Genomic DNA, 17,654 nt, shown 5'->3' with positions numbered 1-17,654 from the left:
CAGTTCAGCACTTTAACTGCAAGAGCATACCACAGATTAAACAAAAAAGTTCACTGCTCTTTTTTATTTGACTTTCACTCTCTCTTTTTTTTTTTTTCTGGGGCAGGAAGTAAGTGCACACCAGGACAAAAGGCCTTATCTACCACTTTCTTGTCATGCTTTCTTTTCAATCTTTTCCTTTTGATTTCTTTCCCCCTGTTCTCTTTTGACACTGAACTTTTTTCCTTTTTTTTTTATTATCATGATCCCTTTATGATATCAAACTGAACAAGATAAATATTATAATCACTAAATCTCCCATACCTGAAAGGACATCTCATCCGGATGAGGGATTCTTTTATCATGTAGTGCTTTGAACTATGTCAAATATAGGCACCCAAACCAAACAGAATAGAAGCCCACAACAAAACAGAAATGTATGCAAAGAAGCTCAGATGTGGTTGCTGGAATATTTACAGCAGCTAACAGATTAACCTGTAATACAGCAACTTGACAACTCCAGGGTTGGCAAGTGCTGATATGCAAATATGCCTTAAAAGTATCTACAAATCCTAACCAAAGAACAGACTGCCTTATGTGTGTTTTATATTTGAGAAACAAGCATTTTTAGGCAGAAGAGTTTTACGAGCTCACAACATTATTTTTCCTCATGAAGATCAAGGATTGAGGAAACAAAACCATATGATGACATCATATTTATATCTAAATGCTCCATTAATGCATGTGTGTTTATTTTTCCTATACTTACATTCTGTGGATCCCACATTAAGATTTTAGGTACTATTAATCCTGATTATACCTATGAAAAATGAAACAAGAATTGTATGAATAAGGAGGTGTCCAAGAAGCTGACTTACTAGAGAAGTAAGAGATCATTCAACAAATATTCTGCTCTACCTAGGTCAAATTTTAATGTTAGTGCTATAGTGGATTCAAAAAGGATAATGTATATTCTCAGTGATCAGAGAACATTCATTGTTATAAAAGTAAATAAATAGAAACTAATATGTATAAGACAGGTTAAAATAAGTGCCATAAAAACTGATATCTATAAGATAGGTTAAAATAAGTGCCATAAAGGTCTGTTGGTAATGTAAAATTTAAAGCAATTTCAACCCTTAAGTCCACTGGAAGGAAGAGGGACCTAAAGAGATAACTACCTTCTTTTGCCATTCTGTATGTGTTAACTTTGCAAAGCCCACTCACTCACACTATTTAATCACCAGTCCTGTACCCCAATGACCTACAAGGGTCTATCTCCAACCCCATATGTGTAACTCTTGGGCTCAGACTCTCATTACCAACTCTTGACTGGGCATCTTCATGTTAAATGTCCTGAAGACACATCATGCTCAGTATGTCAAAGACTTTTAGTTTCCCTAGCCTCCAACCATCCTTCTGATTCTATTTCAATGAATATTCAAAAGCACCCTAATATGTTCTCAAAGTCTTAGACTCCTAACTTTGAACCAAATCTGATTCCTCCCTATTAAGCATGCTGTCCTGTGTAAAGTCCCAAACTAATTAAACAGCCTGAAAACTAATTTCTTTGTCTCCATTGTGTGTAGTCACCTATCTTCCCAACTAAAGGATCACCTTCTATCTTACATCACCTGTGTTCATACCTAGTTCAATCCCACTAGACTAGAAGGACTGTACTTTACTCATAGTTGTATCTGTTCTAGCACAGGATGAGCACTCAATACAAATACATTACATTGAGTCAAATTCACTGTGATGCAGAAATCTCCACGCAACTCAAGCCCTCTCAAATCTATTGAAATAGATTGTCTCAGGATGGTACATTAGGAGGAAAATTAGGATGATAGAAATATCAAAGGATCTTCCATTTAGGCACTGAAAGGAATCCAGAAAAGAACCTCTAAGAGAAAACCTGGGCCGGGCGCAGTGGCTCATGCCTGTAATCCCAGCACTTTGGGAGGCTGAGGCGGGTGGATCACGAAGTCAGGAGATTGAGACCATCCTGGCTAACACAGTAACACAGTGAAACCCCATCTCTACTAAAAATACAAAAAAAAAAAAAAAAAAAAAAAAAAAAAAAATTAGCCAGGCGTGGTGGCGGGCACCTGTAGTCCCAGCTACTCGGGGGGCTGGCTAAGGCAGGAGAATGGCGTGAATCCGGGAGGTGGAGCTTGCAGTGAGCCGAGATCGCGCCACTGCACTCCAGCCTGGGCAACAGAGCAAGACTCTGTCTCAAAAAAAAAAAAAAAAAGAAAAGAAAAGAAAACCTGGAGTAGCAAGGTTCCATCCTTATTTGGAACCCCTTTTCAATATAATGCTCTGTGTATTGCTTTTATTTGATATCTACTACACTGGCAAGTCAGCTTTTAATTTCTGAAAATCTTTTCTTCTGCCCCTCCCATAAGATCCTATTCCAGGTCACAGTGAATTTCAGTGACTTAAAGTCTTGAGGTAGCACAAATGTTTTTATAAGATTTCTTCAGGCTTTTAAGAAACTAAATTTTTTAAAAATTAAGTTATACTGTGTTTTCAGGGTCAGGAGTTTTCTCTCATGTTGACACTTTTATATTAGATCATAACTTTGCTGAGTCCCCTCTTATTTTATAACCAAATGTTCACTTGGACTCTAGGTGGCTAGTATGCAAGGCAGAACTGGAAAAAGTGGAGGTTGAGAATTTTGTTGAGCAGATTATATGGCATGCTTCAATAAATAAATCTTCCAATCTTCAATATGCAGAAATATTTTTCAAGTCATTAGAGTTGTAACAAAATCATAAAGCTTCAATTCTACAATGAAACAAATATCTTCATGTGCGTGCATCTACGTATGAATTCAACTAAAATTTATTGAGCACCAACTACATACAGCACAATGGTAGACCAAAATATACCAAAACATAACCTGTGTCCTCAGAGAGAATATATTCCCCTACCAAAAGTGTTCCTTTTCACAAGTAAGGTTTATATGGAACATCTTAAATTTCCTTTTAAAAAGCTAACTAATCAAATAGAACCACTATTCTAAGATGACTAAGAAATGAAGTTTTCAGAACACTGATGCTACAGTAATCTAACAGTAATAAAGAAGCCACTGTCCTCAAGGATGAGAATGATTATGAAAGTCCCATCCCCTACTAAAATTCTACAATTCAATGAATATTAAACCACCTAATAAAGATGAGTAAGGAAAATGATACTGTTATCTTTTATAAGGGTCTATGAAGAAACAGTGTTATTTGGAGATACCAGGCAAAAGTGGTATTTGTTGCTATTTGACACATTAATGAATATTGATGCTTTCAACTTTGCTTTGTAAAAACACATTTCATGGTAAACAGATTTAAAAATCCTTGAGTGTCTTCCATGCTGTAAATCAAATAGTTCAATACTTTGGATAAATTGCCTTTGTTCAAACTGCCTAGGCCAATTCTCAAAATCACATTCATAGTAAAGAATTGAATTCCCCTAGATCAAAAAATCAATTCTATACTGCATGAAACTTATACCTCAATCTAAAAGAATAAAAATATTTTATTTAAAATATATTTTTATATAATGTTATTAAACCAACTGATATTCAATCAAACATCTACTAAGGCAATTGTATATTTCTAGCATTTGAGACAATTCTGGAAGAAATGAGAGCAAAATATTTGATGTCAAATAATAAATGTTTTTATATTTAGCACTAAGCACAAAATCTCTTTAAGATATAAAGTAACTGTGTCAGGTGAGATCACACCACTGCACACCAGACTGGGCACAGGAAAAAAAAATAAAAGCAAATGAAGTAACTCTCTAAACTTCAAAGTAAAGTCTGCAAACATTTCCAGTCAGTGATCAAACATTCTTGGTGCAAAGTAAATCTACTGCTATAGATAGTTATCTCTAAGAGAGTGAGTACCTTAGGTAACCCCGTTGTGCCAGATGTGTAAAGAATGTACAATGGGTGTTCTGAAAGAACAGGAACACAGTCATGTGACTGGGCTTTTGCCATCTCTTCATCCCAATCAAGGTCACGACCAGGAGCCAAAGGAACCGCCTCCTACACAGCAAAAATATAAGAATATGTACTGTAATAAGGAGATTAAGAGAACAAAAAGTAGCTAAATCTATTTAAGTCTGAGCATCTGACTGAAAATCTAGGCCTATATGGCACTAAACATCAGATTTATGACTAAAAAGTTCAAGTTCATGATTTAACATAAATGTTTATAAAAAGTCCAAAAGTTTTATATTCACTTCAACTAAACTGACAAAAAAGCATGTTTCATTTAAATCTAGAGATATCCTTTAGAAATTCAGTATAATGCAGTAATGTTTCCATCAACACTTGTAGCTTAAATAACAATGTTTCATGATTTTATAGATGTATGTATACTAATAACTTTATAAACTAATTTTTATTTTTCATAGCCTATTTATTTTACTTTGCATTTATTATCTTTGCAATGATGTGTCAACCAAGCTATTAAAATTTCTCTTCATACAATGGCCTTAAGGAGTAATACCACAGCTACCTTTCCAAATAAGAAAACATTAAATCTTCTTCAGCAGTAGGGAAGAATTCTACTATTGCTTTTTGAAGATTAAAATCCAGTTTTGAAATTTAGTCAGAGTCTGTGATGTATCTAAAATACGATCCAAGTTTTCCTCCTTCTAGATCATTCATTATTCTGGGAGAAATCTTTTTTTTTTCTTTTTCTGTTTCAAGAACCAGGCTCTGTGTTGTAAACTTTGTGATAATAGAGTCATGAGTTAAACAGATACACCTTTAAAGAAATTAAATAGACTTCTTTAAAAACAGTGGCAATGAAATGGCCAGATGGGTGAAAAGCAGGGAAGTGGCTGATGGAAAAGTTACTCTGATGGGGAATTACAGCTATTTAAGTAGAGTTAATGCCCATTAAAAGCCTAGTTTTTTTCTTAGATGTTAGCTGAACTCAAGATCACACATCAGGAAGTTTATAATTGGTGAACATGTTAGCACAAGCACAAGCAAAGTTATGTAACACTCAATGAAAGTTAATGAGATCTACTATCTAGAGATGTATGTAACCATTTCATTAAATTGATTCCTGAGATAAGCCCAAAGATTGAAAAATTTAGAAAAGACAAGCCACTTCCATTTTCTAGGCTGCTTAATACATTAATCAGAGTTGTAAAAACTGTTCATATATTTAAATAGGTACATTTACCAATTAATACTTCAATATAATATCACAAATATGATGCCTGTATGAATATGATACCTGTATGAATAAACACATTTATAGCTAACACATTTATAGCTGAATCGAAGACCCTTTATCAAGTTGAAGTTTCAGGCCAAACTGCTTTCTCCAGCCCCACTCTGATAGGTACTGGCTCTGCCATTTAGATAAATAAAATAGTTGACTATGACCAAATCATATGTTTCCATTTCTATTTATACAACGGATAAAAGCAACTAATTGCAAATTATCAAACTTTTGACAACACAGAGATCTATAAAAATCATCACACTGCAAAATACAAACGTCAAATTGAGGATCGCAAAAATAATCACAGGTTGATAATTTTCATAGGACTCTAATGAAATTAGGACTTCAATAAATGGTTATTCTTCAGGCTAAGAGACAGAGGTGTGTGCAAAGAAGATCTGACAAATAAAGAGAGAAAAAAACATTTTAACACATATGCATTTACTTCTATAGATATGCCTTTCCTAATTCTTATAATTCTTAAAAGGCGGTATTGGGAGAGCATAGGGGTGATTGATGCAATATCCTTTGATTCCATCATTGTTTGCCTGAGGCTTAGGTGTGGCAGCCAAGTTTTCACCTCCTCTTACAAAAATGCAGTCCTGGTTAATAAGACACACCACTGAGCCTCATAATTTGTGTCTCTCTAAATTCAAAGCAAAGCCATTCCACTGGGCTTAGTTACTGCCAAAACAGCAGGTCTAATAGAAAGAACAAGAGATTTCTACAGCCCTCATCTATATCACAATAGAGGAAAGGGCCTGCAGAAAAAGAGAGAAGCTGAGAAAGTAAGCTAGTTATTGGAGGGGAGCAGGCAGTGAATCTCTATTAAGAAGAAAAGAGAAGAGACTTGCACATATCCACTGTGTTTATAGTGAAAGAAATAGCATATATCTTGTTGGTTACAAATCATTAAACTGGAGTTTAAATCCTGGTTCTGCCACTTAGTAGCCGTGACTTTGGCCTATGACCTCTCCATTACTCAGTTTCTTTATCTCTAAAATAAGGCTAGAAACAGCATCTATTTCATTTGTTTGTTAGAATTAAATAAGAAAAAATATTTGGAAGTACTTAGCATTGGGCCTAGAACTTAGTACATCATAAGTTCTGTACAAATTACATATGAATGTGAACAGCACACATATACTCACATATGCGTACATTGTGTGTGTGTTCCTGCCATTCCTCTAAACTGTTCTTACCCAAAGCCTTCTATATTACTGATTTTGCATTATCTGATTTAAACAGCAAAGAAGCTTTTAAAAAAAGGTGCTTGAGGTCTTCTGAAAGAAACTTAAAATTCTTCTTCAAGATCATAAGAACATTAAAATCATTAAGTGCAGCAGTTCATGAACCACAGACTACTAAAACTTTACACAGGAATTTAATGTGGTAATGGGAATTGCTAGGTGGTAATCAAAATGACATTTTTAACACTCTGTTCTCATATCTTGTCATTTAAGTATTTTCAAAGAAAACATGTCAAGAGTTCTACAAATTGCACATGATTCTTTGCAGTCTTGCAATTTCACTTCGGCAAAAAAAAAAATTTAATCTGCTAGAAACCCAAGTTGGTCTCATCATAAATAGCTAGAGATTTGCTTCGGTGAAGAAATAAGGTGATCATGAGTTCAAAGTTACAGGAAAAGTACGGTAAATTGTATTCATTGATATCTTATACTGTTCTCCCTTCATGGATCACAGAATAATTTATCTACTTAGAATATTCATGTTTTGTTTTCCTGAGCATAGTTTTATTTATGGCCTAAATAGTCTTCAAAATTTTAAGAAGATATTTGCATGCAAACTAATCACACCACTCCAAGAGTCAGGATAGCTGAGGGATTAAGCATACAGTCAGAGAGCATGCATTCAAATCTTGACTCTTGCACTTTCAAACTGGGCAAGTTACTTTATCTCCATGTTCATTGGAGTCTTCTTTTATTAAATAGTAATATTATCATCACCTAGTTAATAGAGTTACCTGGAAGATTAAAAAATATGGCCAGGCGTGGTGGCTCGCGCCTGTAATCCCAGCACTCTGGGGGGCTCAGGTGGGCAGATCACGAGGTCAGGAGATCGAGACCATTCTGGCTAACACGGTGAAACCCCGTCACTACTAAAAATACAAAAAATTAGCCGGGTGTGGTGGCAGGCACCTGTAGTCCCAGCTACTCCGGAGGCTGAGGCAGGAGAATGGCATGAACCCGGGGGACGGAGCTTGCAGTGAGCGGACATCGGCCACTGCACTCCAGCCTGGGCGACAGAGTGAGACTCCGTCTCAAAAAAAAAAAAAAATAAATATATATATATATATATATATTCATTAGTAGAATGTCTTAAAAATCATATGGTAAGCAGTCACTTCGTGTTTGTTATTGTTAATATAATCTGAGCTAATAAAAAACACAACAATAGCAATATACATAGAATCCAATTGTGTTATTGTGTTTCAGTCTTTTGGTTTTAAGCTAAATTTTCATGAAGCCAGTAAGTCTTATTCATATTTTTTTTTAGAAATAACAATAACATTCAGCAGTATACTTAATAGCTTATAAATCAAATGTCTCTTTTAAATGGTAAAAACTAAACTCATTCTTAGCATATTACCATAAGCAAGAACCAAATTCAATATTCAGATTACCATATTTGGACGATTATAAATGAGAATTTTGTCTGGTTTGTGTTGTCCTATTTTTAGCGCTTCTTCTACAAGTGGTACGTACTCTACCCTCCTTCCAGGTTCAATGCCAAATGATGCTGTAACAACCACCTTGGGCTACAATTAAAAAATAATAATGGAGAGAAAGCTTTAACAATGTTAATTAGGTAATCACAATATTTTAGTTGCAGACTGGCAATTTAACATTTCTAAAGAAATGTCTGAATGATTCTGTTTTATATTGAATGGTCCAAAAACCAGTAAAACCTTTGTAATTGTTATAGACTTAATCACTTCTACATAAATCTCACTTACCTGTTCAAAACTGCATACTCAATGATGTTTTTGACTCATATGTATGAAATGTATAAATCCCTTTCAAATAATTCATTAATCCAGGTGGATTTGCCATAAACTAGTACAATGCAAATCTTGAGGCCCCTTACTTGCAAAGGCCCCAATAAGAGCTGGCTGCTGCTGAGGTTGTAGTAGCATTTCATAGGTTTTCTATATATTTCTCTTCTAAATGCCTAAAGAGATTACAGCATAAAAAGACCCAAATCTCCAATAATTTCTAATATTTTTTCTCATTCTGAATATATATTCATGATCAACAAATATTACATTAGGTTATTTTCTTAAAAAGGCTCCCAAATGATTAAAGTTTCAAGCCCCACAAAGCCTAGACCTGCCCCTGTCCTTAAGAAACACTTTATACTCTTTACCTGCCAACTTGTTAAGTCATTCTTCAAGACAAACACAGGTGTAGGCAAAAGGTATCCCTGGTGGGAACCACAGCTTATGTTAACCTCTCTTTTCAGTACATTCTGGACATGCCTCAAATGTTCAGCTATAATCAGTGTTCATACATCTTTATTACTGCACAGTAAGCTCTATAAGGCCAAGTTTGGATGTCATTTATTTTTGTGTTTCCTATACCTAGCACAGTGCTTGGCATGTCATGAGTTTTCAGTAAACGTTTGTGGAACTCATTAATTTGCAGAAAAATAAGTCCTCATTTTTTAAGTACATTGTTTCTTCACCAAGAAATCCAAAGCAAAAGAGACAGATAATAAATTATTCAGAAGGCAGATAATTGACCCAAGATATTGCATGTATTCCTGAATTCTGATTTCTAGTTATAATACATTTCATCTAGGAAAGGTTTTTACTGTACTAAATATATGCATATATAGTATTGCCTGCTTTTTGAATATAATTTAATATTCATGGAACTGAGGCTCAGTGCAATTACATAGTTTGCCCCAGGTTACAAGTGGCGAAGGCAGAAGGAAGGCCAGTTCTGTCTGATTGCAGAACCTCTTTCCACCATATCAAGCTGCCTTAAAACAAAAAGGAAAAAGAAAGCAGAAAGTCTTGTTTCCTTTTATTATACTTTTAAAGGTCAGACATTTGAATAAAATTCACATTTTAATATCTATAATACTCACAAAAATAGCTCTAGATAGCATTCCTTAGAATTCTGAATAAACAAAAGCAAGCTACATATCAAATTAGGAGCATATATAGAATATATCAAAGCTTGAATAATTTAATAAAGTAAAAATTAGACTCTTCCTCTGAAAAAATAATTCCTTTCACATTTCTATTAACAGTCTTATTGGAGATTTTATTACATCTAGACTGACTTGTTAGAATACATCCTTTCCATCTTCTTCTGTTAAAATAAAACTTTTTCTTTAGCCTATTTATTTGAAGATCATGACATCAAAATCATTCCTAATTTCAATTGCACACTAATTTTACCCAACTATCTCAGATATATATATCTCCATCTTCTCTCCTTACATTTGACCTGCCCAATTGCCTTGTCCATAAAAGCATTTATTGCATAAACCCCTTAACAAAGGAGTATTGGGGTGTGTGTGTGTGTGTGTGTGTGTGTGTGTGTGTGTGTGTGATGGATGAAAATTCCTTAAGTGGTACACCGTAAGTTTTTTAAATCCTTATTTTTTTACATGTTGTAATTTCCCTATATCTTATCAAAATGTTTTAGTTTCATTTGCAGGTCAGTGACTGTTATTTTTTCCCTAGATTTACTTAATAGGCATTAACTCAACATGTTTAAAAAAAACAAAAAAGATAAAAAAGGACTCAGATGGTTTGTCCACAAATCAGCTTTCTTGTTTTAATAACTAATCTATTACAAGATAAAGTGAGATATGCAAAGCCTCACTCTATATCTAGTACTCAGGGGCCCTTCAGTATATATTAGCTCTCTTCCCATTAAGAATGTCTTATCTTGGGCTTGTAAAACTCTAAAGGTCAACCATTTCTTGCTCTGATAAGCACCTTCCTTCCTTAATCTTCCCAGAGTCCTTTTTCCCCTTCATATTGCCCACTGTTTCACAAACAGACCACCTATCAAAGGTTTTTATTACAGCTTCCAGCTTCACTCCTACTCACATACTGCAAGACCTGCCTCTTCTTAACATTGCTTAAAACATGACACTTGCCTGTTCAAAAACTTTTACTCACTAACAGAATCCAGTTCAGACAAAACCTGCCTTTGCAAGCTCACCCTCTCTCACCTTTTAGTCACACTGGTCTACTTACTGTCCTTCCAAATGAATTTTACCATTTCCTGTCTCTATTGCTTGACTCAGATTCTTTTTCTGCCTTTTTGGATCCTACTATGTCATTCTCTTCAACTAGCTGAATCTTAGCCAAGATCTAACTCAAATCTCACCTCCTTCAGGAAGCCTTCTTTGGCCACCCCGACTGAAAGAAAATGCTCCTTCCTCTAAATCAGGGGTCTGCAAACTATGGTTGTGAGCCAAACTCAGCACACAGCCTGTTTCTATAAAATATTATTGAAAAATACACACCTATCGTGTACATGTCTAAAGATGCTTTTGTGCTACAGCAGCAAAGCTGAGTAGGTACAATAGAGATCATGTTATCCATACTGCCTAAAATATTTACTATCTGGTCAATTACAGTTAAAATTTTTCTAACTCCTGCACTAAATTCATAGATTAATATTAGTTAACATTTTTTAAATGTGTACTATATGCCAGACACTGTGCTGTTTTAGATTAAATAGCTCAATGATATTTCACAACGGACTCACTAAATTGTTATTTTTGTACCCCATTCTAACATGTATACTTCCTGGAAGTATATGGATTGTAAAACTAGTTATATATCCCATCCATTTGATAAGTATTACTTATTATCCAGTTGCAAAGACAGTATCAGGAACATAGCGGGAGCTTAATAAAATATATGTTGAATGAACAAATTAGTTATTAGTCCTTTTCTTGTATGTCTTATACACCCAAATATATGACAAGCTAAGCTGGAAAGCATACACCTTATCTTATAGTTTATATTCCCCAAGGCACATAGCAAGATGTCTTTCACATAGGACTGACTTTAAAACAAATGTGTGATTAACAGATGTATGTGAAATAGAAAACATTTTATTTATGTATTTATTTAAATAGCTTGAAGTCTGGACTTTTAGGGTACCTGTCACCCAAATAGTGTACATCATATCCAATAGGTAGTTTTTCATCCCTTATCCCCCTTCTGGGTTTCCAATGTCCATTATACCACTCTATATGTCTTTGCATACACATAACTTAGCTCCCACTTAACAGTGAGAACATGAAGTATCTGGTTTTCTGTTCCTGAGTTGTTTCACTTAAGCTAATGGTCTCCAGTTCCATCCAACTTGCTACGAAAGATATTACTTTATTCTTTGTTATGGCTGAGAAGTATTCCATGGTGTGTGTGTGTGTGTGTGTGTGTGTGTGTGTATTTTATTTTATATATTATTATATTATATATTATATATTTATATATTGTTATATATTTAAGTATTATTGTATTGTATATATTATGTATATATATATATCACATTTTCTTTATCCACTCTTCAGTTGATGGTCACTTAGGTTGATTCCATGTCTTTGAAATTGTAAATTAAGCTGCAATAAACATATGCATGTAGGCGTCTTTTTGATATTTAATATAATGATTTCTAGAAAAAGTATATATCAACCATCCTATTTGAAGGGAGGATCTAACAAGTATAGATCATTCTCAGATGATTCATCCACAGATAAATATGACTAAATTATAGGTAGCTACTACCAGATTTCCCAAAATAAAGCACTTACCTTTACATGATCAATGCGACTACTTAGTTCTTTGGAAGCAAATCCTCCAAATATGAGACTGTGGATGGCACCTATCCTTGCACATGCCAACATGGTATACATCGCCTGTGGGATCATGGGCATGTAGATAACCACAGTGTCACCTTTCTTGATGCCATGCTTGACCAAGACACCAGCCAGCTTGGAGACCTATGCCAAGACCATTAAATCAGTAAAGTGTTTTTTTGTATTATTTCACTAAACTTCTAACTTAAGGCAGTAATACTAGAAGCTGATCACCTGCTTGGTAGTAGATTAAAGGAGTCTGAGTAACACATATTTGATGATGATGATAATGCTTTAGACGGTGAGAGTAATAACAATTGTATTATAATCATTGATTATAAACCAACCTACTATTATTATGTCACATAAACTTTATGACTTAAGATTGCTTAACCATTCATGTCACAACATTTTTACTGAGCAACTATTATATACCAGACATGGTATGTAAGAGTTGGGAATGTAACACTGATAAAAGAAAGACACAGAATTGCCCCTGTAGAGTTTATATATTGCAAAAGGTGAATCTGTCAGGTGAACAGAAAAACAAAATAATTACAAATTTAGATAGATGTTGGGCAACTGTTAAAGGAAACGAGTATATATTAATAAAGAAAACATATCATTAAACACTAATAAAGCAAAAAGGACAAATTTTACTGTATTATTATTTACATCTAAAGATTAGGTAATAAGGTTCAGAGCTAATAAACAGCTAACCAAGGTCAGAGAACTAGCAAATGCTGTAACAGGACATGATCACAGGTCTTCCGACCTCATATTCTTTGCTCTTTCTACTGCCTTTATAGTTTTTTTTTACACTAATTATTATACAAAATGACTTTCCTCTGTATTTGGATACAACATACACAGTTCTTTTTTTTTTTTTCTGTTTTTGAGACCTCAACATATAAATGTCTCTTCCCTGTAACATGTTTTTGTACTTTCTAGCAATAAAGACAAAACAGATTATAAGCCCACACATGATAAAATTTATTGCAAGAATCCTTCCCATGGGCAATTATAGGGGGCTGTGGAAAGTACTCCCAGACCTTAATGAATAAGTAGCCAAACATTCTTTTACTTAAAATATATATATTAAGTATCTATTATATGTCAGACACTGTTTTCAGATACATCAGATAAGTAAACAAGACAAGACAATAATCTCTACCCTGCAAGTACTTATACTTTAGCAGAGAAAATACTCACAATAAGCAATAAACACAATAAATAAGTAAATTATCTATTATGGTAAAAAATACTCAATCATATGGAGGAGGGAAGTAGAGCAGAGTAAAGAGGATTCAGAGTGCAGGGGACGGAGTGGATGTAATTCTCACCAGGAGCTCACTAAGAAAGCAACAGTTTCATAAGACATGTAGAAGGTTGAAAAAAAGTGGATATCTATGAATGTACTATTTTAGGCAAAGAGAACATCAGTGAAATACAAACATGTAAGAGGTAAAGGAGATCATATGTGATGCGATCAAGGAACAGCAAGGAAACCAGGGGCCTGGAGAAGAAACAAGTGACAAGAGAGTTGTCGATCAGGTCAGGGGGCTAAAGGGCCTGTAGGGGCATGGTGGGCAATTGGAAGGACCATGGCTTGCCTTTGAATGTGATTGTCCAACACAATGAACAGAGGAGGCTTGGGAGAAGAAATTAGGCCACATGTCTATTTATGGTTCCTTTCATTTTTGTCTCTCCTACTTTCTGGACAAGTTTAAAAAATTCTAAATCCTGGCTGTTTTTCTCTTTTCTATTTATTCACTTCCTCTGTATAGATGGGGAAAGGTGTGGTGAAGGTTAAGGGATGCGGTGAAAGACACAAAGAAAAAAAAAACACGATTTTAGTGTTTTATTCTACTTTATATTGCAAACTCTATAATTGCGTGCTATGTTTCAAGAACTTCAAAGACGCTGGCAGAAGATCATGAGAAAGAGACACCAAAGTAATAAAAATCATGAACTTGAATTATATATGGAACTCAAAGAAACAAGACAAAAATTGGAAAGTTATATCCAAACATCTCAGTGTGCAACCCCTGCAGAAAGTGACCATGCTTCATGATCACATTACTGGGTACGTCATTTAAGGTACCACACTGAGAGAGACCAAGGAGAATGGCTAGTCATACCAAAGCTGCGACTTCAGCATCTTGAATTCTGCCAGCTGAATAAAAATGACATTCAACTAAGGCCCACATTACCAATAATTCAGTAACTTTATAATCCAGTCTCACTTTACAGTGTTGCTGGAAGATGCTCACAAACTTTCTGTCCTCTGAAAGAAATGAGATTAAAAAATAACTAAGATCAGAGAAGAACTGAAGGAGACACAGACACAAAATTTCCTTCAAAAAATCAATGAATGTAGGAGCTGGTTTTTTGAAAAGATCAACAAATAGATAGACTGCTAGCAAGGCTAATAAAGAAGAAAAGAGAGAAGAATCAAATAGACACAATAAGAAATGATAAAGGGGATATCACCACCGATCCCACAGAAATACAAACTACCATCAGAGAATACTATAAACACCTCTACGCAAATAAACTAGAAAATCTAGAAAAAACGGACAAATTCCTGGACACATACACCCTCCCAAGACTAAATCAGGAAGAAGTTGAATCCCTGAATACACCAATAACAGGCTCTGAAATTGAGGCAATAATTAATAGCCTACCAACCAAAAAAAGTCCAGGACCAGACAGATTCACAGCCAAATTCTACCAGAGGCACAAAAACGAGCTGGTACCATTCCTTCTGAAACTATTCCAATCAACAGAAAAAGAAAGAATCCTCCCTAACTCATTTTATGAGGCCAGCATCATCCTGATACCAAAGACTGGCAGAGACACAACAAAAAAGAGAATTTTAGACCAATATCCCTGATGAACATCGATGCAAAAATCCCCAATAAAATACTGGCAAACCGAATCCAGCAGCACACCAAAAAGCTTATCCACCATGATCAAGTTGGCTTCATCCCTGCTATGCAAGGCTGGTTCAACATACATAAATCAATAAACGTAATCCATCACATAAACAGAACCAAAGACAAAAACCACATGATTATTTCAATAGATGCAAAAAAGGCCTTTGACACCATTTAACAGCGCTGCATGCTAAAAACTCTCAATAGACTAGGTATTGTTCGGATGTATCTCAAAATAATAAGAGCTATTTATGACAAACCCACAGCCAATATCATACTGAATGGGCAAAAACTGGAAGCATTCTCTTTGAAAACTGGCACAAGACAGGGATGCCCTCTCTCACCACTCCTATTCAACATAGTGTTGGAAGTTCTGGCCAGGGCAATCAGGCAGGAGAAAGAAATAAAGGGTATTCAATTAGAAAAAGAGTAAGTCAAATTGTCCCTGTTTGCAGATGAATGATTGTATATTCAGAAAACCCCATCATCTCGGCCCCAAATCTCCTTAAGCTGATAAGCAACTTCAGCAGAGTCTTAGGATACAAAATCAATGTGCAAAAATCACAGGCATTCCTATACACCAATAACAGACAAACAGAGAGCCAAATCATGAGTGAATTCCCATTCACAATTGCTTCAAAGATAATAAAATACCTAGGAATCCAACTTACAAGGGATGTGAAGGATTTCTTCAAGGAGAACTACAAACCACTGCTCAACGAAATAAAAGGGGACACAAACAAATGGAAGAACATTCCATGCTCATGGATGGGAAGAATTAATATTGTGAAAATGGCCATACTGCCCAAGGTAATTTATAGATTCAATGCCACCCCCATAAAGCTACCAATGACTGTCTTCACGGAATCAGAAAAAACTACTTTAATGTTCATATGGAACAAAAAAAGAGCCTGCATGGCTAAGACAATCCTAAGCCAAAAGAACAAAGCTGGAGGCATCATGCTACCTGACTTCAAACTATACTACAAGGCTACAGTAACCAAAACAGCATAGTACTGGTACCAAAACAGAGATATAGACCAATTGAACAGAACAGAGCCTTCAGAAATAACACCACACATCTACAAACATCCAATCTTTGACAAACTTGACAAAAACAAGAAATGGGGAAAGGATTCCCTATTTAATAAATGGAGCTGGAAAAACTGGCTAGCTATACATAGAAAGCTGAAACTGCATCCCTTCCTTACACATTATACAAAAACGAATTCAAGGTGGATTAAAGACTTAAATGTTAGACCTAAAACCATAAAAACCCTAGAAGAAAACCTAGGTAATAGCATTCAGGACATAGGCGTGGGCAAGGACTTCATGACTAAAACACCAAAAGCAGTGACAACAAAAGCCAAAATAGACAAATGGGATCTAATTAAACTAAAGACCTTCTGCATAGCAAAAGAAACTACCATCAGAGTGAACAAGCAACCTACAGAGTGGTAGAAAATTTTTGCAATCTATCCATCTGACAAAGGGCTAATATCCAGAATCTACAAAGAACTTAAACAAATTTACAAGAAAAAATCAAACAACCCCATCAAAAATTGGGTGAAGGATATGAACAGACACTTCTCAAAAAAAGAAGATATTTATGCAGCCAACAGACACGTGAAAAAATGCTCACCATCACTGGTCATCAGAGAAATGCAAATCAAAACCACAATGAGATACCATCTCACACCAGTTAGAATGGCGATCATTAAAAAGTCAGGAAATAACAGGTGCTGGAGAGGATGTGGAGAAATAGGAACACTTTTACACTGCTGGTGGGAGTGTAAACTAATTCAACCATTATGGAAGACAGTGTGGCGATTCCTCAAGGATCTAGAACTAGAAATACCATTTGACTCAGCAATCCCATTACTGGGTATATACCCAAAGGATTATAAATCATTTTACCATAAAGACACATGCACATGTATGTTTATTGCAGCACTATTCACAATAGCAAAGACTTAGAACCAACCCAAATGTCCATCAATGATAGATTGGATTAAGAAAATGTGGCACATATACACCATGGAATACTATGCAGCCATAAAAAAGCATGAGTTCATGTCCTTTGTAGGGGCATGAATGAAGCTGGAAACCATCATTCTAAGCACACTATCACAAGGACAGAAAACCAAACACCGCATGTTCTCACTCATAGGTGGGAATTGAACAATGAGAAGAACACTTGGACACAGGGTGGGGAACATCACACACTGGCGCCTGTCGTGGGGTGGGGGGAGGGGAGAGGGATAGCATTAAGAGAAATACCTAATGTAAATGATGAGTTAATGGGTGCAGCACACCAACATGGTACATGCATACATATGTAACAAACCTGCACATTGTGCACATGTACCCTAGAACTTAAAGTATAATAAAAAAAATTCAAGACCTTGTGTGAAACAAAGATCTCAAAATGGTAGGTCACAGCCAAATGTGACCAAGATGTATTTAAGTTGGGGCCATATCACATTTTAAGAAAATGAACCAGCATATTAAATTTAGTAGGTTTCACATACAAATCTAGATCTCCAGTTTCTCTAGAAAAATTGTAAAGTCTAGCAGCACCAAGCCTGTGTTCTTGAATAACAGCAATCAATTGAACCAGATGATCAGCCTAGTG

The 17,654-nt window shown here is 35.2% G+C and overlaps 1 protein-coding gene across 3 annotated transcripts in view; it reads right to left on the bottom strand.

Annotated features, from left to right (window-relative positions):
- Positions 1 to 17,654, bottom strand: part of ACSS3 (acyl-CoA synthetase short chain family member 3) — a 179,282-nt gene that overhangs the window by 111,284 nt on the left and 50,344 nt on the right. Inside the window, exons 3-5 of one of the 3 annotated variants that reach the window (XM_054442753.2) lie at positions 12,036 to 12,224; positions 7,870 to 8,004; positions 3,887 to 4,027 (exon numbers count right to left, since the gene is read on the bottom strand). In XM_054442753.2, coding sequence (XP_054298728.1) covers positions 3,887 to 4,027; positions 7,870 to 8,004; positions 12,036 to 12,224 — 465 coding nt within the window. Of the gene's footprint in view, positions 1 to 748; positions 795 to 3,886; positions 4,028 to 7,869; positions 8,005 to 12,035; positions 12,225 to 17,654 lie in introns of those variants that run through there. The other 2 variants (XM_054442754.2, XM_054442755.2) reach the window with 2 other exon arrangements.

Source organism: Pongo pygmaeus, chromosome 10 (assembly GCF_028885625.2).
Source record: "Pongo pygmaeus isolate AG05252 chromosome 10, NHGRI_mPonPyg2-v2.0_pri, whole genome shotgun sequence".
Classification (NCBI taxonomy): Eukaryota; Metazoa; Chordata; class Mammalia; order Primates; family Hominidae; genus Pongo; species Pongo pygmaeus.
This window is presented reverse-complemented; position numbering and strand designations above follow the sequence as displayed.